The sequence below is a fragment of the Geotrypetes seraphini genome, chromosome 1, assembly GCF_902459505.1.
Source record: "Geotrypetes seraphini chromosome 1, aGeoSer1.1, whole genome shotgun sequence".
Taxonomy (NCBI): Eukaryota; Metazoa; Chordata; class Amphibia; order Gymnophiona; family Dermophiidae; genus Geotrypetes; species Geotrypetes seraphini.
In genome coordinates, this window is record NC_047084.1 from 208,874,299 (window position 1) to 208,899,438 (window position 25,140).

Below are 25,140 nucleotides of genomic sequence, written 5' to 3' on the forward strand. Positions count from 1 at the left end.
TAATATATCATCTGCATATGCAGAAAGTTTATATTCCCAATTAGAAAATGGGATTCCCCTTATCTCCTTAGTTTGATTAATTGCAATTAACAAGGGTTCTAAAACAATATCAAAAAGTAAGGGAGACAAAGGACATCCCTGTCTAACTCCCCTTTGCAAGTTAAATCTATCTGATAAATTGTTATTTATATATAATCTTGCACCAGGAGAGCTATACAAAGTCTGAATCATTTTAATAAAACCGGGACCTAATCCAAACCATTCTAGAGCTTGATACATAAATTTCCATTCTACTCTATCAAATGCTTTTTCTGCATCTAAAGATACCATAAATGCTGGATCATTCATAGTTTTTGCTAAATTTAAAGAATGCAATGCTAATCTAGTGTTGTGTGATGAATGTCTTTTAGCAATAAATCCTGTTTGATGTACATCAATAATGAAAGGAAGAGCTTTTGCCAATCTTATTGCTAGTGCTTTAGAAATTAATTTTCCATCTACATTTAGTAAGGAAATAGGCCTGTAATTTGAAACCAAAGTAGGATCTTTGTTTGGTTTTGGTAAGACAATAATTAGTGAGTCAGCCATAGTACCTGATATATTCCCATTATTCATTTGATACTGATACAATTTTAATAGATATGGTAAAATAATGTTTTGAAATGATTTATAAAATTCAACCGTATAACCATCACCACCCGGAGCGGATCCAACTCTAAGAGACTTCAATGCTGATTCTATTTCTTTTAAAGATATAGGTTCTTCTAAACTTCTTTTTATATGATCTGGAACATTTGGTCCAATAAATGAATTTAAAAATTTTAGTCCATCTGGTTCTTTATTTTCATAAGATTCAGAAGAATATAAATCTTTATAAAAATCAAGAAACTGTATTAAAATGTCTTTATTGTTAGTGTGTGTATTACCTTGTATATCTTTTATTGCAATAATTTTGGATTTTCTTTTTTTTGCTTTAAGAAAATTTGCCAATAATTTTCCAGCTTTATTTGAATTTCCATAAAATTGAACTTGTCTATTAAATAAATCTTTCCTCACAAATTGAGAAGAAATCTCATTATATTTAACTTTTAGTTTTAATAAATCTTGTAATGTTTTATTTTCCCATTTTTCAATTAATTTATTTTCTAATAATTTAATTTGTTTTCCTAATTCATGAAACTGTTTTTTATTTTGTTTATTAATATATGCTGAATATGAAATAATATTCCCTCTCATTGTTGCTTTAAAAGCGTCCCATAAGATCTCAGCATTAATATTATCCAAATCATTAATTTGAAAAAATTCTTGTATTTTTAATTTAAATTCTTCCAGAAAATTTGAATCCGCTAAAAAATTATTATCAAATCTCCAAATTGAATTGAAATGTTCAATATCATAATTTTGAAGATCAATCCACACACCAGCATGATCCGAGATTATAATAGGATCAATTACTGCTTTTAACACACGCTGCGCTAGGTTATTAGAAACAAATATATAATCAATTCGTGAAAAAGATTTGTGGACCTGAGAACAAAAAGAAAATTCTTGATCATTAAAATGAAGAATACGCCATATATCTACTAAATCACAAGATTGAATCAAATTATCTAAGCCTAATGATTTCATAATTCTACTTGGTTTTTTATCCAAAATTGGATCCATTACAGCATTGAAATCCCCTGCTACTATTAAATTAGATGTAGCCAGTGGTAAAAGTAATTGCTGAATTTGTTTGAAAAACTCCATTTGATTCGTATTAGGAGCATATAAATTGAATAAATCCATGGTAGTATTTCCCAGATCCATTTTGATATGCACCCATCTACCTAAGGGGTCATAATTTATTAATTTAAAATTTGCATTACATTTTTTGTTTATCAAAACAGCCACTCCAGCTTTTTTCTTTAAAGCCGGTGCAAATAAACATTTAGAAATCCAACCCCCAGATAATTTTTTAGATTCGATTTCCGAAAGATGGGTCTCTTGAATGAAGTAGATATCCGCATTTTGATTTTTAAGGAACGATAATATTTTTTTCTTCTTAATAGGATGATTTAAACCATTGACATTCATAGAATAAACTTTTATATCCATCTATTTATAATTAAAATTTTGAGCAATATTCTATGATAATAAACATGATTAGATCTTAGCACAATTAATATATATTGATCCCTATTCCCGCCCTTTATTTTCCCACCCCACCCTCCCACTATCAGTGTTTGACCTGGAACACACATTGGACATGCAAAACCTATATCCCCACCCCCAGGCAACTAATCATTCAATAAATATTTAAAAAATAAGCTCTAATTCAATATATTCTATGTTTCTTTACCCACCCTATTATTCATTTCCCTTCATTAATAATCCCATTATATATTATAATTCATATCAAGTATAATTGGATAAATCATATTATATTTTAAATATTAAATATAACTAATATGTTAACCCTTCAATAATTCAATATTTATATACAGTTCTAATACGTATATATCAAATATTCATAGTAAATATATTTGTTGTTTTTAAGACAGATTTTAAATAAAATCATTATTAAACATTTATTTTTTTTTTTTTAAATATCATTCATAGTAATATAAATAGATAATATATAAAATATATTTATAACTTTAAGATTCTATAATTAATGCCTATATTATGATGATTTCCCACTCAGTTAATCAATTCTAATTTTTTATTTTTATTTTTTTTTATTTTTCTCCCCAATTAATATTAGCAGTAATAAATATGGAAGCAATAATTCTATAAATAATTTGATATCTATCATTAATATAATATATATCATAATATCCAGTATATTAATAATAACTTAATTAAAAATTATAAATATTTTTTTTTTTTTTAAATTGGATGGAATAAAATTTATAAATAATTTAATTCATAACATCCAAAATATTATAACTGTTAAATCAAAGATTTTCAAACATTTTAAAAATAATTCATTTTTTTAATAGTCATTGTTTTCTTCTTTCTTTTTAACCATTTTTTTATATCTTGCATTTTTATTTCTTATCCTTAGATGAATCTTCTCTTTTATTTTTCAGTTTTCCAGGATCTTGAAAAACATTGTCTTTTTCTTCTTTTATCCATCTTCTTATTTTTCATATTATCTTGTATTTTTTCCTTTTCTTCTTCAGTTGAGAATTGTCTTTTAATCAGTTTTTCATGTTAACATTGGTTCCTCTTGTGTCAAAAATTCTTTTAGTTTTGCTGGATCTTGAAAATAAATGGATTTATTCCCAGTGGACACCCTCATTGTAGATGGGTAATATAGTCCATACATGTAGCCTTTTTCTTTTAATTGCTGTCTGAATGTGAGAAATTGTTTTCTTATATTTGCAGTATATTTAGCAAAATCTGGAACCAATATTAATTTAGACCCTTTATAGTTTAAGTTTTTATTTGCTTTTGCCACTTTTAAGATCTCCAATGCTTGTTGGTACCTTAATACTTTAAATATCAAGGGTCTAGGAGTTTCCTGGTTTCCTGGTTTTCTTGTGGGGATTCTGTGTGCACGTTCTATTTCTAACGGCCATTTAGAATTTAGTTGTAAAAGTTTAGGTAAAAGGTTTTCTAAAAACTGAATGGCATCTCCCCCTTCAAGATTTTCAGCTAATCCAAGTACTCTAATGTTCTTTCTCTTTCCTCGGTTTTCCATATCTACCAGATGATTTTTTAAGTTTGCCACTTCTTTTCTTTCCTGTTCATACTTCTGTGTATTATTTTCCAGCTTCTCAATTCTCTCTTCAATTGTAGTCATCCGTTGTCTGTCAGCTTGAATCTCTTGTTTTAGGCTGAGCAGTTCTTCTTTTACTTCTGTAAGTTTACTGGCGTTGTCAGTTAACATTATTTTAATTTTGAAGAGTTCCGCCATAATATCTGCTTTCTCAGTGAAGTCTTCAGTTTCCAGCGGGATCGGCACACTCGACGGTGACACAGGAGTTACTTTCGATCTTTTCGCCGATACACCCGATGTGCACGGCTTTTCAGATTTTCCCTGTCTCGTCGCAGCCATTTCCGACGCTGTTTTTTAATATTATAAATTCGGGCGAGCGAAAGAAAACAGTTATTTTCTGTCAGTTTGTTGCTTGGGTTTGAGGAGCGCCGCGGTCAAGCTGCCATATTGTGCGCGCTCCAAGCCACGCCTGGGGGGGGGGGAATTATTTCTATTGATCTCTTAGGGCTCCTTTTACTAAGGTGCGCTAGCGTTTTTAGCGTGCGCTGAAGATTAGCATGCGCTAAATGAAAAATACTAACGCAAGCTCTATGGAGGCGTTAGTTTCTAGCTCGCATGGCATTGTAGCGGGCGCTAAGCGCACGCTAAAACCGCTAGCACACCTTAGTAAAAGGAGCCCTTAATCTCTCATGAAGATTTTTTTTCTTTTTAAATGAAATGGAAAAACTTGTCTCAATATTAAGAAAATAATTTTTTTTCCATTAAAGAAAAAGCAGTCTGTTTACTACGGCCCCCTTTTATCACCGGCTGCTGCAGTAAAAGCTCTGAATCTCATAGAATTTCTATGAGCGCTTGAGCTTTTAGCATCTGGTGATAAAAAACCCTAACGCGGCTTGATAAAAGGGGGTCTATATGTAGGGTAATTCTATAAGGAGCTGCCACATATTGAATCCAGTCTAGTGGAAAAGTATGCACCATGATGGGTGGAATGTAGGCAATATGTACAGGGTACACCTGTAAATTATAGAAACAAATTTTCATTTATATGTGTACATGCTAACATCTAAGTGTGGGCATTTACACCAGCTGTAGGACAGGTGTAAGTGATCTTACCATCATGTAAAGACTTAAAGACTTACAAGGTGTAATTGCAAATGAAACATACTCATGATCTGTCCAGGGAACAGATGCTGCAATTGGTTCTCAGTTAATGTGAAAAGAGTGACTTTTCTGTACAAAAATCAAATCTAAAATATGGCAATCCACATGAGTTACATCTGTTACCAACTGATCCCAACCAAGACTAGACATCAATAAATCAAAATCAGTCACATATTCATCAGATCCAACCTTATCATAATAAAGGTTAAAATCACCTAAAATCACCGTGTCTGTCTATGCAAAAGAATGTGAAGAAGTAGCATATAAGTGCAACAGATAAATATGCAGGAAGTCCTTTGTTCAAGTGTTAACACATCCAAAATTACATTGCAGGCAACAGAAAGTCTTAGCCAAGTGGAAACCTGTGCAGTGACTTGGTACCAACAGGAAAAATTAGTCTTGTTTGTTGTGCCTAGAGGCGATTTAGAAGAAAAAGAAATTTTTAAAGAGCTGCAGAAGTGTCTGCCGAGTCCTGCAATCCCTGATGAGCTGCTGCTGATTGAAGCACTACCCTTCACGTTGCACGGTAAATAAGTACTTAGGCTCTGAAAAACATTACTTAGAACTCTTATTAACTCACTATTATTACATCTTTTTCTCAGTCTCTGAGCTCAGTGTGTGGGAGCTTGTTCTGCCCCCTTTTTGATGACATCAGATGCCGCCAACATAGGCATGGCACCTGGTGGTGCCCTGCCACTCGATGCACAAGGGTTCAAAGGACAGTTTGATGAGCTAACAGTGTCAATAGCTTGACCCACATCCTCTGTACTGTCAAGCACAGTTTCTGTTATAATATTGAAAAAAAAACAGCCCTACATTTACCATCTAAGGACCTGAGTTGCTGAAGTGCATTAAAAGAATAGCACATGATATTTACTAAATATTGCAAGTTAATATGCAAAAGTATACATTACCCTTAACACATTAATTTTTAATATAACTTATAGTACATAAAGAAATGCAAAGTAGCTCATTATTATCCAAAATGAATAACGCAACTTATGTTTAACTTCACAAGCTGGTCCTTCATGAACGGACACCATCTTTGAAATGACTTTATTTCTGGGAGTGCCAGACCAGTAACGTGTGGCCCAGTGGGGTAGTAAGGGGAGGGGCTCTGCCCTGGGTGCCAAATTGATGGGGGCGCTGGCACCCCTCCTCCTCTATGCCCCCGCCTCTTCCTACTCCTCCCCTCACCATGCATCCTTCCTTCCCTTCCTCCATATCTCTAGTTCACCGCCGTGAGCAACAACTTCAATGTGCTCCTCATGACTGCATTGTCTCTCCTGCTGATGTCACTTCTGGGTGCCGTGCATAGGCAGTGACATCAGAGGGTGAGCCGATGGGGTCGTGAGAAGAACATTGAAGTTGTTGTGGCTCGTGGCGGTGAACAATTAGAGGTACAGGGGAAGGGAAGGGGTCACACGGCAGCAGATATCGGGGAAGGAGCGGGGGAATGGGGGGTGGAGACTAGTGCTGCCTGATTCATGATTCGAATTGATTCACCGATTCTAATCAATTTTTTAAAAAATCGGCCTTCCGATTCAATGGCTGACCCTTCCCCATGCCTTCCTAAAGCAGAAGCTGCAGCGCTGCCTATTGCTGGCCGTACGCTGCTGCTCCTGCTTGAGGGGGGAGTGTCAGTCAGAAAGGCCTCCTCCAGCTTGCCCCTTCCTATGTCCTTAGTGCCCCCTTCCTCCTTCCCCCCAAGCCGACCTGCACCAGCTGCATTTAATTACTTCCTGCCATCCCCGTAGCCACACCAAAGCCTGCCTGCCCCCAAGCCGATCCGCCACCGATTCCTCCTCCCCCCTCCCGGTCCAGCACCCGCCCGTCTGTCCATCCGCTGGCTCCCCGCCCGTCCGTCCGCTCGCCGCCACTGTTCGCCCACTATATTTACTTACAGCTCCGCTAATGCCACAAAGAAAGGAAGGGCCAGGCGTGTACCTAGAAGCCTTCTCCCGACGTCAATTCTGACGTTGGAGAGAAGGTCCGGGATTGGCTGGCCCAGACCTTCTTTCCAACCTTCTCTCCAGACCTGGGGTGAAGTGAAGGGAAGAGAGAGACCAAACCAAAAAGGGAGAGGAAAGCAGAGGAGAGGTGCTGGACTAATGGAGAGAGGGAGAGGGAAAGAGAAATGCAAGACCACAAGGGGAAGGGTACAAGAGAGACAGATACTGCTCCAAAGTAGGTGGGCAAGGTGCAGGATGGCAGGAGTGATAGTAGAAGAAAGCCTGTACCTGGGGAAGGGGATACAGGAGGTAAGGAAGAGAGAAAGAAGAAGCTGGAAATGGGGAGAGATAAGATGCTAGGCATGGAGGGAGCATAGGAACAGGGACACAGAAGAGAGATGCTGGATGAAAGGGTAGATGAGAAAAGGAGAGATGGTGGATCTGTGGATGGTGGGGTCCATCGCTGCAGCTGCAGGGGGATGGAAATGATAAAAAGGAAAGATTCCAGACCTCCAGGGGAGGAAAGGAAAACAGAAGGGGAGGACAGAAATGGAAGATGGATGATCAGCACGGAGAAAGAAGAAAGAAGGAGAACATGATCAGAAGACAACCAGACCAACATGGGACCAACAAGATTTGAAAAATGACCAGACAATAAAAGGTAGGAAAAATAATTTTATTTTCTGTTTTGTGATTACAATATGTCAGATTTGAAATGTGTATCCTTCCAGAGCTGGTGTTGGACCGCAAACGTGAGCTAGGATTTAATAGAGAGAGGAAAAATATTTTTTGTTTGTTTATTTTGTTTACACCACAGGACCAGTGTGGGTAGGAGAGGGCAAAGAGGGTGAAGAGGCTATAAAATAAACCCACCAGTATGTTTGGAAAAAACCACCCAATTGGGCAGGAAAATCGAATCGAATCGAAAAATCAATTCAATAGGCTGAATCGAATCAAATTGAAATTTTTTTCCTGAATCAGGCAGCACTAGTGGAGATGAGTGCAGGGGAGGGGCACCACTGCCTCCAGCACCTCTCACCCTCTCTACACCACTATTGTGGCCTGATGCTCCTGGGGAGCCTCTTAAAAGGGCCAGTGCTGAAACAAATTTCCTTCCAATCCCCTTTGTATACAGTTCTCTTATCTCCCCATTTCCCCAGCACCCTCTTGGTGGCTGGGAGTGGGAGGTAGGAGCAATCCCTGAATGCTCCTACCCTGGCAGCTCCAGCTTTCAAAATAAGGAAGTGCTTTCAAAATCCATTTTAAACCCACTAATTTGCCTTTTCAGAGTATTTATAAAGTTTATGTAGAATTTAAATCCATAAATGGTGACAGCCCAGCCTACTTGAACAACCATCTAATCCATACTACCACAACCAGACACAGGAGAACCCAGACACCATTCACATACCTGCCAATCAGAGACATCAAACGGAAAAAAACTGTATGATGACCTTCTAGCCACACAGGCAACAAAAGTAGACCTCCAACTCTCCAATCTACTAATCGCGACCCCAGACTACAAAACTTTCAGAAAAGAAATAAAAACCCCGCTATTCAAGAAATCCATGAAGACTAACTAACACCATATGAAACATTTCAATCCTCTGAAGCAACCCGCTCTACTCTGTAACACCTCTGGACATGTCCAGAAATCCTCTTCTATAATCCGCCTTGAACCACAAGGTAATGGTGAAATAAAATTCACTAATGTAATGTAATGTAATCTCAGATGTTAAAATTCAAGGATATTGTCTGCTGTATGTGTAGGAAAGGAGACATTTTGAACAAATCCTTGATTGGCCATAACAGTTAAATATTTCTATTGACGCTTTTAGTTTGGTTGGTTGCATTTATGTTGACATTGCTTGGAACGATCAGGTTGTCATATTGCAGAGCCATATTGCCTAGAAAAAGAATTAGCCTATTCCAAGAAGATAACGTTATTTTGGGGGTGGCAGTATAATACACTCAAACGATATGGAGGAGAAGCATGAATACAGAGCAATAGGGCTTCCACTAAAATAAAATACAAGATATTAATCTTGGACAAAGAAGAAGCAAAAGCCAGGAGGAACAGAATGATTTAAATAGATATTGCTGGTTTTTAAACTAAGTTTTAGAAATACAAATGACATTCAAATGAGTTTCTAATATTAGATCATGAATTAGAGAAGCTTTGATTCATAGATCTGAGATTAAATGGCCCTACTTTGAAGGAAAACCATGAGTAACTGTTCAGATCTTTGTCCTGTAGTGTACTGAAGAGTGAAACAGAACAGGGAGTCAAAAATTGCAAAGTAAGAGACACAAGTGAATGTCTTCCAAGAGTCTTCTTGCCACAAATAACTGGAATAGAGCTCATAGTGGCATGTTGGCAGTTATTAAAAACCTAAATGATAGGATGGGAAGATATTAATATGAAGAAAGTAAGATTACTGGGCAAATAAATGTCGCTATGTTTTATTGTATAATCATTGAGTGGGGGTGGAGGTTGGGAGAAAATGAGTGGTTATATATATAATTGTAAGTGGATGTGCTTATATTGATGTTTTATGTGTTATATATTCATGTTTTGCACTTTTGAAGTATGGAAAATCAATAAAGAATTATAAAAACAAACAAAAAACAAACAAAAATAACCTAAATGATAAAAACTAAAGGACAAAGATTATATTCAGACCATGTGAAAGAGTTTGGAGCTGACCAAAGGAGCATAGCCTACTCCCTTCGGTGCACTTTTTCAATGCACACCTGTAGCATTGACACCATAGTCATCAATTAAATAAATAGTAATGTTGCTGGATGTTACCTTGCAAGAACACAAGGGCAGCATCTGTACCAATGTTTGAAAGTTGAAGGCACATGGAAAATCCAATTGACTTTGAGTTCCACAGGGCAGGATTAGGAAACTCTGCCATGTGGAGAATGAGTAGATCTAGTAAGCATCTCTAATTACTTAAGAGGTGTTCCTCAAAGAGCAGAGCTTAACAAGGGGTGGTGGTTTTAAAATTTCTTTCCTTTGTAAAGGAAAGGACAGTAGAACCTCAAGGAGTATTGTAGAAGATGCCATTAAATACAAAACAGTATTTTTAATTTAAGTAATTGTTTTAAGTTGGTGTTGCTCCTTAGACAGACTTGTTCATAAGGACATCTCCATTTTTGATGATCATGTCAGAATCCGACCTGGTCCACACTGTGATGATTTTCTTTGGCCCCTCTGTAATATGATCATCTTACATGTTTGTCTTAGCTGCTTTCCATTTCAGTCATTGCTATGCCTGCTTCTTATTATTTTTTTTTTTTTTGGAGATTCAATTTAATGGGTCAAACAAAGGAGATGGAGGATTAAAACCCAGAAAGGGAGCTTTGGAGCCATAAACAGACCTGCTAGTTTAAAAAAATGTTCAGTTAGCACTGGTGTCATAATAAATGATCTCACTTGGTAAAATAATGCATCTTTAAACCACCTCCCCCCTTACAAAGCTGCATTAGGCTTTTTTATCCCTCTAAGTTGAGCGCATGAGCAATCGCTCGTACATTCTAGGAGCATTGTTCACAGATTTTACATGGTCGCTCACAAAAATATTTGCAAATCTGAAAAATTGTTAGTTTTTAGAACTTATTATTCAAACAAAATTTTTTTACAGCTTGTCATTCACATGAGAAAAAATTTGCATGCACCTGGCCAATCCTTAGAGGGAGTATTGATTTTGACCTTGATTGATCAATGTTGGAAACAATATACTGTGTTACATGGACCTTTGGACTGACTCAGTATGGCAATTCTTATATTCTTAAGTGCATTGTTGTTGTTGTTTGTTTTTTTTTTATTTTTTTTTAGGAAAAATTGATGTTTCCAAGTTGAACAAGATTTACAGTCTTCAGTTACAGAAAAAAAGGCATTCCTGCCTGGTTGCAGGAGAAGAGGAATTGTGGGATAGATTGCAAGTCATATGGAAGGTAGTGTCTGTGTTGGTTTAGCATGCTACAAAGGTATTCCTAAGCTGAATTTAGCTGTGTAAAGTACAATGAAATCAGAAAGAATTGAACAGGATCTAATATTGGCACCCAGACATAATAGCACCTGTAACACAATAGCCCTTAACATTTCTTTTCTCTCCATATCTGCCATCTATCTTCTCTTTGTTTCCCTATCTGCCCTGCCAACCTTTCTCCTTAAGTATCCCTATCCACCCCTTTTCCTTCATTTCCCTATGTTCCTGTTTCTATTCTTACTCTATGCCCAGCATTTCTTGTCTGTGCCCTCCCCTCCCCTCTCCCCCTCCTCCCACTCCCAGGGTCCAGCATTTCTCCCTCTCTATTCCCTGCCCCTTTCCATGCTCTGGCATAACTTCCTTTCTCCATCTGTGGGTTCAGCATCTCTCCTTCTCTGTTCTACTCCCCAACCCGGTCTGTCTCTTCCCTCCTCCAGTCTGGAGGGAGGGAGAAACACTGGACTCAAGATGGGGAGAAGGAGAGAGATGTTGTCTGGATCCTGTCTTCCCTACCTAAAACTGACCCTGAGCAAGTACCTCAGCTCACAGCAGCAGATACAGTGGGAGACACAGCAGCAGCATGGGTAAAGCAGTCAGGGACAGGACTTTTTTGTCAGGGCCCAAATTGTAGGCCTGTTGTTTTGGCAGGATCTCATTTGTCAGAGGCTATATTGTCAGGTGCTTTTTTTTAATCATCTTTTTTTTTTTTTTTTTAAATCAGGGCTATTTGTTTGGTCTGATTTGTTGAGGCTAATTTGATCTGGTACTTCTGTTGTGTCTAAGCTCCGGTGTAGGCATTCTTAGTGACTAGTCTTTGAAGTGCACAAATATGTTTGGTTTTTAGGGCAACCAAACTGTGCAAGTTAGACTATAAGTGCACAGATTCCTCTGCTGAATATTTATTGCAGATATCCTTAAAAATCATCCTTTAGGACCCCTTCCTGAAAGGGGAGAGTAGAGAAGAAATGAAACCATCATTGTTATCCAGTTACAGTTAAGGAAACCAAAGCATAATTAGATAAAAGTGGCACAGAGTCTTTGATAAGTCAGCGTGATTTATGACTAAATACCTCTAAAATAGAACTCCTTCGGATCCGTAAAGAACACTGCAACCATGCCCGTCCCTCGCTATGCTGGGACTTGACTACCATAACTTCAAAAGACCAAGTACACAGCCTAGGAATACTCCTCGACTCCAACCTATCGCTTTCCAGCGATAACTCCAGAAAATAAGGAACTACTTTTCTGAATCTGACTCCACCCAAATACTCTGTACCTTAGTCCTTTCTTGCATGGACTACTGCAGCGCGCTATTCAACTGCCTCCCTGCCCTGGCCTGCCAGGCTCTGCACCATCTCCTCCCTCTTCCTCCCCTGTGTCCTATACCCTTTCCCCTTTCCCTCCTAATGCCTTGCAGGCCTCCACTGGGCCTGCTGTAAGACCTGGTGGTCCAATGGTGGGCTAAGACAGGAGGGATCCCTCCCGTCTCCTGTCCCAGCCAACTGTTAAAACTTTTACTTCCCTCGCTTCCCTAGCGTACCTTTAAAATCCCGAGCAATGAACTGGAGCAGAAGTGGTCTTCCCACGCTCCTGCCTTGTGCAGAGCTGCTAGTGATTGGCTGCTGTGAATTCTCATATTTTTCCTCCGACAAGAACTGAAATTTGGACTTCATTGCTATTGATGTCACTGGTTAATCAGTCTGAATGATACCAGTTGCAGGAATCCCAGAAATGCATACTTCCGCTATGAAGTGAAGCTTAATGCTGATTGGCTGCAAAAATATCACTTCTGATTTGCTGCAAATGCTACACTGCTGATTGTTGAATTTTGATTTAATTTTTACACAAACTCTTATGCCTGTTATCAGAATCATTTTGATCAATCTGATGTAACTGAATAGTCACAGTTATCAAGGAATTACCAGAAATTTCATGAAACTACATGAAATTATATTTTTCAGACAAAATTATGTTCAAGTAGCTTAAATTATGTTAACTGAGTCTCAAATGACTAAATTCTCGAATTTCACCATGTGATGCAGGACTTTTGCACACCACTGTAATTTGCATGCTATTGTGCTGAGCATAGGTAATAATAATTTAAAAAAAATTGCTCCCACCACGGTATTTTTTCTTGTGGTGCAGGAGCTTCGAACATCAAGGCCCACATTAATCTTGTTAAAAAATGTTAACGGTGTTAAACAATTAAAATGTTAATCGCGTTATTACCACATTAAATGTTTAGCCCTAAAAATTATAATCGAACAGGTGGACCATCATACATAAGTGAAAACCCCTTATAACTGTAAAAGGATTTTGGGCTAGATTCATAAAGCAAACCGATCATGTACCGATCGGTTTGTGACCCCTTAGCAATCCAAATTCCCCTCTGGCCTGATTCACTTACCTCTCTGCCAACCATCCACCGATCCGCGCAAGCAAATGAGGGGAGGCACATTCAAAAGTAGGGAAGGCAGCGATTCACAACACAATCCAATCCGACTGGGCTGGCCGATCAACTGAAGAAGCGACTGCTGGGGACCAGTCAAAAATGTCTTTCCGACTGGAAGCCCTGTTCTCTGCCCTGAAATCTATCCTGCCTGCTTCCTACTGAATGCCGCCCTGCTCGATCTTCCCCCTGAATGCCACCCTGCTCTGCCCTGATCTTCCCCTTGAATGCCGCCCTGCTCGATCTTCCCCCTAAATGCCGCCCTACTCTGCCCCGATCTTCCCCAAATCTCTCCTGCCATTCCCTGGCCTGCAAGCCTGTGGTTTTAACCCGCAGGGCTAAAAACAATAAAAAAGTTAAAGTTTAAAAAAAAAAAAAAATGGCCCCCTGCTCGATCCATGCAGGCAGATGGGGGCGTTCCTCTGATCGCCCCCATCTGCATATTGGGGCTTCGAGAATTCGTCGGACCTGCCCGGATGAATCTGGCACTTAATCAGTATAATCATAGGTCCTCTTTTAATTTACGTGCTTAACTTTGCTTATTCTTCAACATCAACTGTGAAAAGTGAATAACAAAAGAATTCTTTAGTAAATACAAATTAGCTTATTTTTATTTGTTTTTGTTGTTCTAGTGTTGTTATCTTGTGCCTCATAGAATCACTTAAACTAGAGGACGCACAGTGACATGTGAGCTATGTTTGGAGCCTTTGGTTTAAGTGATTTTATGATGCACAGGAAAAACTAGAACAACAAAAACAAATCAAAATAAGATAAATTGTTTTTACAACCCATTACAGGAGGCCGATTTTAAGACATTTGGGGATCCTTTTACAAATCCATGCTAGGGCCTTAACGCGCGGAATAGTGCACGCTAACTGCCGTGCGTGCTAGCCGCTACCACCTCCTTTTGAGCAGGCAGTAGATTTTCGGCTAGCGCACACTAAAACCGCTAGGACAGCTTTGTAAAAGGAGCCCTTGGTTATGTAAGCCACTTTCACCCAAATTTAATGATTTATAAATTGCACTTGAATTGTAAGTTGTTGCAGTTTCTTTTTTGTAATAAATTGTTTTTGATGCCTTTATGGGTTTTTTTTTTTTTACAGATCAGGAAATGTCAAAAATAGACACATTCTACCTTTAAAAAATTTTGAAATTCTTCCTAAATTAGCTTAGAACTGTGATAATGCAGAATTGCAATTTTAGAAGTTATCCTGAAATGCAATATGTTGACCCTGAAAATTGAGAAATGTTTTTCTTTTTTTTGCATAGCTTTTCATTATGAAAACAAATTATTCAATCTGCAGTGGTCAGTTTGTGTTTATACACTAGCCACTGTAGGCTATTTTATACATGGATATTCAGTACTAGGGCTGTACTCAGGATAGCATCACTGAATATCTGGATAGAATATGGATTCCTTTTTGCTGTCTTAACTTTATCCAGTTAAATACCTGGCTGGTGAACTCAGAATTGCTGAAGTGGTCTGCCTGGGTTTTCTGCAGCTAAGTTCCACTGGTTTTTCCCAGTCAGCGCACCTTAACTATATAGGAGCCTCTCCTGCATGGTAAAGTCCTTTTATATTGAGCCCAAAGTTCCTACAGGACAGCAAATTAAGCAGTTAGTATCTGGCACTGTGTTTTTGGCTTATGAAATATTGATTTTGAATCTATGAGCCTGTCTTCTTAACTTGCACTCCTTGAATTGTGGGGTTGAATAGTAGTATACAAATGGACTGTTAATAATGTGAGAGGAAACATGTTTTTGATTTTTCCCTTCCACTCTCTTTTTTAAAAATTTTGTTCAGTTTCTGCTTGGCCTCCCAGAAGATTCCTCTGGTGCTCCTGAAAATTCAACGTTCCTGTCCAGTGGTGGAGATTCCTTATTGTCTCTCAGACTTCAGGAGGAGGTGGAGAACCTAGTAGGAAGGGCTGTGCCTGGACTTCTTGAAGTTATTTTGAGCAAATCCATTGCTGACATTCATAGTCACGTTTCTAAAGCAGTATTCCAGCATGGAGACCTAAAAGGCATCCGCCATAATCAAAAAAGAAAACTGAGCCTTATGGATAAAGAAGACAACGACGGACAATATGTGACATTGCAAGGACCAGAAAATCATTCCATTGTTGAAAATGGGCTTAAGGCTTTTGTTGCACTAAGTCGAGGGAATCAGGTTTTCATGAATACTCCTAAACTTATAGAGAGTCATAAGAGAACATTCAGGTACCAGCTGCCTTGCTTCTGTCGTGTATCATACACTACTGAAAAAGCTGTAAGGAGTGCAACTGAACATGGTATGAAAAGCTCAAATTTTGCCACTGAAACTGGGCCATGCAATAACACTCCTGCAAAGCAAAATTCACTAAGTGTTCCACAGCTGACGTTGTGTTTAAGATGGAAGTCTGATACTGGCAAGTGTGTAGATGCATCGCCTTTAGCAGTATTATCTGCTGAAGGTGAGTCCTCTGCAACCGTCTACATTGGGTCGCATTCCCACAGGATGCAAGCACTTGATCTGCACTCAGGCAGTGTGAAATGGGAGAGAATCCTTGGTGATCGAATTGAGTCCTCTGCTTGTGTGTCCAAATGTGGCAACTTTATTATCGTTGGTACGTATTCAGAGCTTTCATTAGCCCAGTGTTTAAATAAACCCAAAGCAGGTTTATGTTTGGGGTTTTTTTAAATGTTGGGGGGTATGGCTCTTACTGTATATATCTAGTGATGTTAAAAGAAAACCAGAGATCCATCACATCCAACCTTCAGTTTTTTTAGTTTCAAACTGTTTTATTAGAAGTAAAACAGAACCAAGAAAATACAAAGCCAAACATACCAATACATCAAGGATACATGCTTTGCAAAAGAATACATTGCCATAGTACACAATAGTGTATCATTCAAATTCCCTAGTATATGTGCCCAAAAGGACAAACCTAGTTATTGCCTATAGATTGCAAGTGCATCCTTACCCCTCCCCCAAAAAACTCCAGTCTCCCTATATCCTTTCTTTTATGGAACTGGTAAGCCTAATGCCAATGCCTAGGGGAATTTTGTGCAATAGTAGACTTGCTATCTGTTATACTGTAAATAAAGGGTGAGGATGGCATTAGTGTGATCCTGCAGTCACCGGGGTGTTAGCGCAGGTTGTTTACAAGTTCCCCATGTGTTTGTGCTCCTGATTGGTAAGGCCCGACATTAGTGCAGGAAGAGACGGTTGGAGCATACAGTGAGTGATTTCCTTCACTCGCCGGTGCTCCAGCTGCTCTCTCTTGGTCGGAGGTTCGCAGTCAGAAAATACCGCAAATGACTGGGACCGCGAACCGCCGACCACAAATGACCGGGGGAACACTGTATTCCTATGAGTGTCAGAATATGGGCCTATGCATATTCTATAAACTACGTCCATCTCCAGAGACAATTTATAGAAAAGCACTAAGGCGCAGATTTTTTAAGTGATATATAGTATATAGAATTTGGTCCATAGAACTTTCTGTGTAATGATTGAGTTGTGAGTAGTTGTTATTGAAATTAATGGTGTTTACATTGTATTTTCATTTCTGAAGGTTGCTATGATGGCTTAGTTTATATTCTCAAAAGCAGTACAGGGGAGACTTTCTGGACCTTCACCACTGAGGATGCTGTGAAAAGTTCTGCTACTCTAGATTCTTCTACTGGGCTTGTCTTTATTGGGTCTCATGACCAGCACACCTATGCTCTTAATATTAATGTAAGAGACCATTGCATTCACTTTGACATAGTTTCATAAGATGGTATATAAAAAATGTTTTATAAAATAACTGTTATGCTTTTTTTTTTTTTTTTAATTATATTTTTATTGTTTTCAACTTAAATTTCAAGTATTACACTTGTACAGAAAGCAAGAATAGAATGGATATCAAATACAATAGTAATATAATTCCTAAGTTAACAAATATACTATTTATGCTCAAGTCCACAAATTAAGATCCAAGAATTAAAGAAACTTGGCGAATAAAAAAAAAAAAAAAAAGAACAGTAATAATAACAGAAAACTGAGAGCTATAGCATTGAGAAAGGGGTAATAACTGTTATGCTTATTTTATAAAGATGCACTATACAGCCAAAAAAAGAGGGAAATTCAAAAATAAAAATCTAAGCGCTAATGACCAGAAATTTTTTTTTTAATTATTTGAAAATTTTTCTTAGACCATTGAATTTGAAACAGAAACTTTTTATGTATGTATTTGACTTTATTTACCAACTTTTTGAAGAAATTCACTCATGGCCAGGTACAGCAAGAATAGTCTGTATATAGGCAATAGACAATTTCAGAAGAAAGGTTATTCAGATAACAAAACATATTATGACACAGTATGCTGTTTACAATGTTGGCACAATAAAACATCTCAATAGATGGGTCAGATCCAAGATGGCGCTTACCTGAGTGGAGCTGTGCTCCAGACTTAGGGTTACCATAGGGCTCTAGAAAAAAGAGGATGAATTGAGATATTCGGGGATATTTCCATTGAAAGCAATGGAATTAAAACCCGGATATTTCATAAACATATGATGGCAGATAAAGGCCAAATGGCCCATCCAGTCTGTCCATCCGCAGTAACCATTATCTCTTTCTCTCTCGAAGAAACCTCACGTGCTTATCCCAAGCTTTCTTGAAATCAGACACAGTCTCTGTCTCCACCACCTCTACCGGCAGACTGTTCCATGCATCTACCACCCTTTCTGTAAAAAAGTATTTCCTTAGATTACTCCTGAGCCTATTACCTCTTTATTTCATCCTATGCCCTCTCATTCCAGAGCTTCCTTTCAAATGAAAGAGACTCGACTAATGCACATTTATGCCATGTAGGTATTTACCGTATTTTCACGTAGATAACGCGCACCCGTGTAAAACGCACACACGGGTATAGCGCGTGAGAAACACAAATTTATGTAAAGAAATTTTTATATACCACGCTCACGGGCATACCGCGCAAGCCGCCCTGACTCTCCTCTGGCTGCCCCGACTCTCCTTTCACCCGCCCCGACTTTCCGTTCACTGCCCCGACTCTCCGTTCGCTGCCCCGACTCTCCTCTGGCTGCCCCCCCTTGTAGTCCTGTCCCCCCTTGAAGGTCTGCCTGTCCCCCCTTGAAGTCCTGTCCCCAACCTGAAAGCCTGATGCCCCCCCCCGACGCCCGATTTATCATCCGGAAGGACCGCTCGCACCCCCACTGCTCGCACTCCCACCCCGATGGACCGCTCACACTCCCACCCGAAGAACCGCTCGCACTCCCACAGCCTCCCCCCTCCCCCATGGAGAAGCTGTCTACCTTGTTTCCGGATGCCAGTGAGCCCAGCTGCTTCCTCTGCCGGCGGTCCCGCCCCTTCTCTGAGCCCTGCGCTACGCTGCTTCCTCTTCTGGTGGTCCCGCCCTTTCTCTGACATCAGAGAAAGGGCGGGACCGCCGGAAGAGGAAGCAGCGCAGCAGGGCTCAGAGAAGGGGCAGGACCGCCGGCGGAGGAAGCAGCTGGGCTCACTGGCATCCGGAAACAAGGTAGACAGCTTCTCCATGGGGGAGGGGGGGAGGCTGTGGGGATGCGAGCGGTTCTTCGGGTGGGAGTGCGAGCGGTCCATCGGGGTGGGAGTGTTAGCGGTGGGGGTGCGAGCGGTCCTTCCGGATGATGAATCGGGCGTTGGGCGGGGTGGGAACTATGTAAAAAAATTATATAGCGCGCTCACGCGTATAACGCGCAAGGTTATGCACGGTTTGTAAAATCGTATATAACGCGCACGTTATATGCGTGAAAATACGGTAAATGTTTCTTTCATATCTCCCCTCTCCCTCCTTTCCTCCAAAGTATACAGATTGAGACCTTTAAGTCTGTCCCCATACACCTTATGATGAAAGACCAAGCACCATTTTAGTAGACTTCCTCTGGATCGACACCATCCTTTTTATATCTTTTTGAAGGTGGAGCTTCCAGAATTGTACATATTATTCTAGAGTCTTATACAGAGGCAATAATACCTCCTTTTTCCTACTGGCCATACCTCTCCCTATGCACCCTTGCATCCTTCTATCTTTCACTGTCACCTTTTCAACCTGTTTGGCCACCTTAAGATCATCATATTCAATCACACCCAAGTCCCACTTTTCTGTCCTGAATATAAGTTCTTCACCCCCCCTAAACTGTACCGTTACTTTGGGTTTTTGCAGCCCAAAGGCATGACCTTGTATCTCAGCATTAAATTTTGGCTGCCAAATTTCAATCCATTCTTTAAGCTTTGCTAGGTCTTTCTTCATGTTATTCACACCATCCGGGGTGTCTACTCTTGCAGATTTTGATATCATCCGCAAAGAGACAAATCTTACCTGACAGCCCTTCAGCAATATTGCTTATAAAAATGTTGTAACTTATAAAAATGCTTATAAAAATGTTCTAAATTAACAGGTCCAAGAAAGGAACCTTGAGGCACACCACTAGTAACATTTTTAAAAAGGGTTTCAGGGGAGATCCGGGGAATTACAGACCGGTAAGCCTGACATCAATGCCGGACAAAATAGTGGAAACAATTATAAAAAATAAAATTGTGGAACATGTCGATAAACATGATTTAATGAGACAGAGTCAGCAGGGGTTCAGCCGAGGGAGGTCTTGCCTCATCAATTTGCTTGACTTCTTTGAAGGTGTAAATAAACATGTGGATAAAGGCAAGCTGGCTGATGTATATCTAGATTTCCAGAAAGCTTTTGGACAAAGTTCCTCATGAAAGGCTCCTGAGAAAATTAAAGAATCATAGGATAGGCGGCAACATTCAGTTGTGGATTAAGCATTGGTTATCAGACAGAAAACAAAGGGCAGGGTTAAGTGTCCATCTTTCTCAATGGAGGAGGGTAAAAAGTGGTGTGCCGAAGGAATCTGTACTGGGACCAATGCTATTTAATTTATTTATAAATTATCTGGAAATTGGAACTACAAGTTAGGTGATTAAATTTGCAGATGACACTAAACTGCTCAAAGTTGTCAAAAACACATGTGGATTGTGAAAAACTGCAGGAATACCTTAGGAAATTGGAAAACTGGGCGTCCAAATGGCAGATGAAATTTAGGGCTCCTTTTATGAAGCCGCATTAGTGGCTTTATCGCACGCATATTATTAGCACGCGCTAACCCCCGCGCTAGCTGAAAAATTACCGCCTGCTCAGGAGGAGGCGGTAGCAGCTAGCGCGGCCGGCAAATTAGCACGCGCTATTACGCGTGTTAAACTTCTAATGCGGCTTCGTAAAAGAAGCCCTTAATGTGGACAAATACAAAGTGATGCATGTTGGGAAGAATAATCCAAATCATAGTTACCAGATGCTAGGGTACCACCTGTGGAGGTCAGCGCTCTAGAAAAAGATCCGGGTGTCATCGTGGACAGTACACTGAAACCTTCTGCCCAATGTGCTTAATTTTTCAGCTTTTAAAAGACACCCCACACACCCCCAGTGCTCATTGACCCCCTTCCGCCATAAAAAATGAGAACAAAAAGGTACATGCCTCTCTCTAAACAGCCCTCCAAATTATATGGCAATCTACTTAATAGCTATCTCCTTCCAGTCCTAAATATTCATATAACAAGCTTGTCCTGTTGGACTGGATATTAAAGACTCGTGTCGTTTATGAATAAGCCTCAGCCCCACCACTCCACCGCTGTACTATCTCATAACTGCGGGAAGAATTACGTGGCACTTCATCATTGGCTGTCCATATACGTGCTAATGTTCATAAATGAATTATTAATCTTTTGTCTTTTTTAATTTCTTTATATAAAAAGGTGATTAGCTTATATCAGCCAACGCCTGGGAGTCTGACCCGACATGACATGTTTTGCACCGACTAGTGCTGCATCAAGGGTCTCCCTATATACAAAAAGAAAGGAAGCTATTAGTGTCGTTCCTATCCAGCTCCCCCTCCTAAGTCATACATTATCATCTCCTAATTTCTTACACATTAGTGTACTCACCGAGGTCGCGCGTGTCATCCGACTCTAGTTTGTATAAAGAGAAAGATGGTGGCGGCGTCTAACCCCCAGAGTTTAAATACTACATCATATCATTAACTAATACTGCCCCCTGTGTCTCATTGGTCCAACCTCTACCCAATGACTGAGACCCATTCTATCTCCCCATTCAATCCATGTGGTTCCACAGTATCCAATGTAAAAATGTATCTCTGTTCGTTTTCAGAAAAAGCTGAATGAAAATAAACAGATACATTGGGTAGAGGTGTCCCATCTCTGTTGGGATGTCTGTGTGGCCAGTCCATTACTATGCTGGCCCCACCTACCTCTAAATGCTCTGCATTTGGATGTTTTCAACATGGATGTTTTCTGATCGAAAATGGGGTATAAAGTTAGACGTCCTGGTGGCTAAGACATCTAAGTAGACGATTAAAAAAAAAAAGTATATTTAGACGTCCAGCAGTTTGCCATTTGAAAATGGCCATTTTGGTTCCTCCAACTTTGGACATTCAACTGGAAACATCCAAGTTGGACTTAGATGCATTTTTTTTGAACATGTGAATCAGTTTTTATTTTAGGAACATGTTTTGATTTTTTTTTTTAACATGTAAATTAGTTTTTATTTTAGGAGAAATGTAGCTTTTGCAGGTATTTATATTCTTCATAGCTACATAGACATAGTTGGCTAAGTTTGGTATTTATGAAATTTACCTTTTTTTAATGCTATGACTAAGAGCTTTCTGTACTTAATAATCCAAGGCAAAGAGAAAAACACTGCTCATCTCTAGCCAGTTCTGATGAAGATTTTTCTTCAAGCTTAATGCAGCATTTTTGAATAGTTTTTCATCTTATATGTTTCTTATATTCTTTTCCAGAAGATTTGCAAATCTGACATGCAACGTAATTCTGTATTATACAGTTAAACAGCAGGACAGGGAGCATGGCAATAAACTAATGTACTTTAGAAGCACAAATTATAAATGGGTTATTTGTGTAATGTAATGTAATTTATTTCTTATATACCGCTAAACTCCGTTAGGATTCTAAGCGGTTTACAGAAAAATAGACAATAGGGTGCATTAAAATTATAAGTAAAATAGGTACTTAGAAATTTCCTTACTGTCCCGAAGGCTCACAATCTAACTAAAGTACCAGGAAAAATGACAATTAGAAGAGTAATAAAGAAAGAAAATAGAGATAGAGGAAAAAAATAAGAAAATAAACATACTAATAAGATTACAATGATCTAAAGGAATTTGAAAGGTTAAAAAGAGGAGAGAACCGTTGAAGCAATAGAATTCTGGGGAAATTTAAATGAAATTTGAATGATAAAATAAAACAAAATAAGTGGTAAAACAATAAGTGAGATTAAAAAATATATCATAAACTAAAAAGAAGAAGTGAAAATAAAATCAAAACAGTCAAAACTGAAGTCCAGCTTGAACGGGCCCCCGAGCCGACCGTTGGTCCGTCGGCTCTCCCCTGCTGGAATGGGGGAGGAGCAAAGACAGTGTCGGGTGCCCCACTGGAACGGGCCCCCAAGCCTGATGCTTTTGGTTAAAGTTTAAAGGCTTACTGGAATTGCTTTTTGTTACTATTTGGAATGGCAGTGTGGTTGATAGTGAAGTATCTGCAGTAGCCTGCTTTTGAAGATTTGCTACATTAAGGGATCCTTTTACTAAGCCGCGTTAGAGCTTTAACGCATGGAATAGTGTGTGGTAGCCCTTAACACCAGAATTGAGCTAGCGTTAGTTCTAGAAGCGTAGCGCGCGGTGTAGTGCACTAAAAACGCTAGCGCACCTTAGTAAAAGCAGCCCTAAGTTTTAGTGAACTATTTTCCCTGATATAAATGTTTTATCTGTGGAGAACAGCTATTAAACTGACAATGTATACTGTATACACTGTATGCACATAAGAGTATGCTTGTTGCCAAGCATGCTTACTTTAATGCGGTCCATGTGTAAACATTCCTAAGGCTTCAGTTTAAGCAGAGCAAGGACAGAGTTCCAAGATAACTTCATAAAATACACAAACCTACATAGAGTATGCACCTACTGTTGAGCATGTACAGTTTAGGAAGCCTATTTTAGAAATGCATAGAGGGCCATTTTAGATAGGATATCTAAGTCCGACTTTGGACATTTCCGCAAGGACGTCCAAAAGTCAGGTCATTAAAATGCCCATTTTCAAAACTGCCAGATGTCTCTTTTTTTCAAAAATGACCCATCTAGAGGTTCTGTTCCTTAGGAGGTCTATCTTTTTGGGCCATTTTCAAAAATCAAACGTCCAAATGCAAAATGTCCAAAACAAGCCCATTTGGACATGGGCGAGGCCAGCATTTTAATGGACTGGCCACCAGACACGCCAACAGAGCAGTGGGACACTGCTGTGAACTTCACATAAAGGGTGCCAGGTACACATTTCAGCATAATCCCCTTATAGTGTATGGTGAGCCCTTCAAAATTTCCCCCAAGCCTACTATACCCACATGTCTACCACCCCAATAGCTCTTATGGCTGCAGGTGTCACCTAGATGGCAGTACATTAGGTTTTGGGTGAGTTTTTTGGTGGCCTCACACTTTCTACCATAAACGTAGAGGGTAGGATGGGATATGGGCCTGGATCTTCCTCTCTGTGGTTCACTACACTGCCCACTAGGCTACTCCAGACACCTGCTTGCTGCTCTACTAGGATTTCCCATAATATCTGCAGTTGTCGTAGAGGCTGGTATGTAATGTTTCCTTCACATCTTTGGGGGGTGGGTGGGAGGTCACACCTTCATGCATCCAGTGGTCACCTGGTCAGTTTGTGTCCCTTTTTGGCTCTTATGTGCTTTTAAAGCAGGTCTAACTCCGAACGTCTAAATGATGTCTTGGATGGCTTCAAAAAAGTTTCATTAACCCTGCAAGACCTTCAAGTCCTAAGGCTGCCTTAATCTCAGCCAAAGCACACCTCTAACATACCCCCCCCCCTTAAGATTTAGATGTCCTGGAGGGAAAATGACTTGTAAGAAGTCTCTTTTAATAATCGATCGTTTGGTGCGAAAAATATCCAAGTGCCACCTTGTGCCATTGTTTAGACATCTTTCTGTTTTGAAAATGAGCCCCATAGAGTTGTTTAGCCTAATTCTACAAAAAGTGCTAAACTTGCATGTGCAAATTTGTGTGCATGCAATCAGGGGTGTTTAGAAGACGCCTTCTTCAGGGGAGACGCTTGCAGGCAGTCTGTACTGTTCAGAATACTTTCGTAGCATTCAGAACAGTACAGACTGTCTGCAAACGTGTCCCCTGAAAAAGGCATCTTCTATACGCCGAAACTGGGATCCTTGCTGGGACCTTTTTGTTTCAAATAGAGGGCTCCTTTTACTAAGGTGCGTTAGGGCTTTAACGCACGGAATAGCACACGCTACATTGCCGCGCACGCTAGACCTTAACGACAGCATTGAGCTGGCATTAGTTCTAGAAGCATAGCGCACGGTAATTTCCTGCGTGCGCTAAAAATGCTAGCGCACCTTAGTAAAAAAGTTTCATGAAGGTGCGCTAGCGTTTTTAGCGCACGCACACGATTAGCGCTTGTTATAGTGTGCGCTAGCTGAAAAACTACCGCCTGCTTAAAAGGAGGCGGTAGCGGCTAGCGCGTGCAGCATTTTAGCGCATGCTAAAGCCACTAGCGCACCTTTGTAAAAGTATTGATTACATGATAGATAAGGGTGGGGAGGGGGAAAGAATATTATATGTATCACTGTTGATTATTAAGTGATATATTTATGGTTATTTGTATGGATATGTTATCACACTTATTATAAGTTTAAAAATGAATAAAGATTTAAATAAAAAAAAAAAGGAGCCCTTTATTTTTGGTTGAAAAGACATCCCCCTTGCCTTTTCTTGTTGTTCTCC

At 39.5% G+C, this 25,140-nt stretch overlaps 1 protein-coding gene across 6 annotated transcripts in view; it reads left to right on the plus strand.

Annotated features, from left to right (window-relative positions):
- The window catches only part of AASDH (aminoadipate-semialdehyde dehydrogenase), a 159,670-nt gene that overhangs the window by 114,845 nt on the left and 19,685 nt on the right, over positions 1-25,140 (plus strand). For all 6 annotated transcript variants that reach the window (XM_033944705.1, XM_033944696.1, XM_033944731.1 and 3 more), the window contains 4 exons: positions 5,201-5,393; positions 10,664-10,782; positions 15,071-15,872; positions 16,824-16,987. In XM_033944705.1, the coding sequence (XP_033800596.1) occupies positions 5,201-5,393; positions 10,664-10,782; positions 15,071-15,872; positions 16,824-16,987 (1,278 nt within the window). The remainder of the gene's footprint in view (positions 1-5,200; positions 5,394-10,663; positions 10,783-15,070; positions 15,873-16,823; positions 16,988-25,140) is intronic.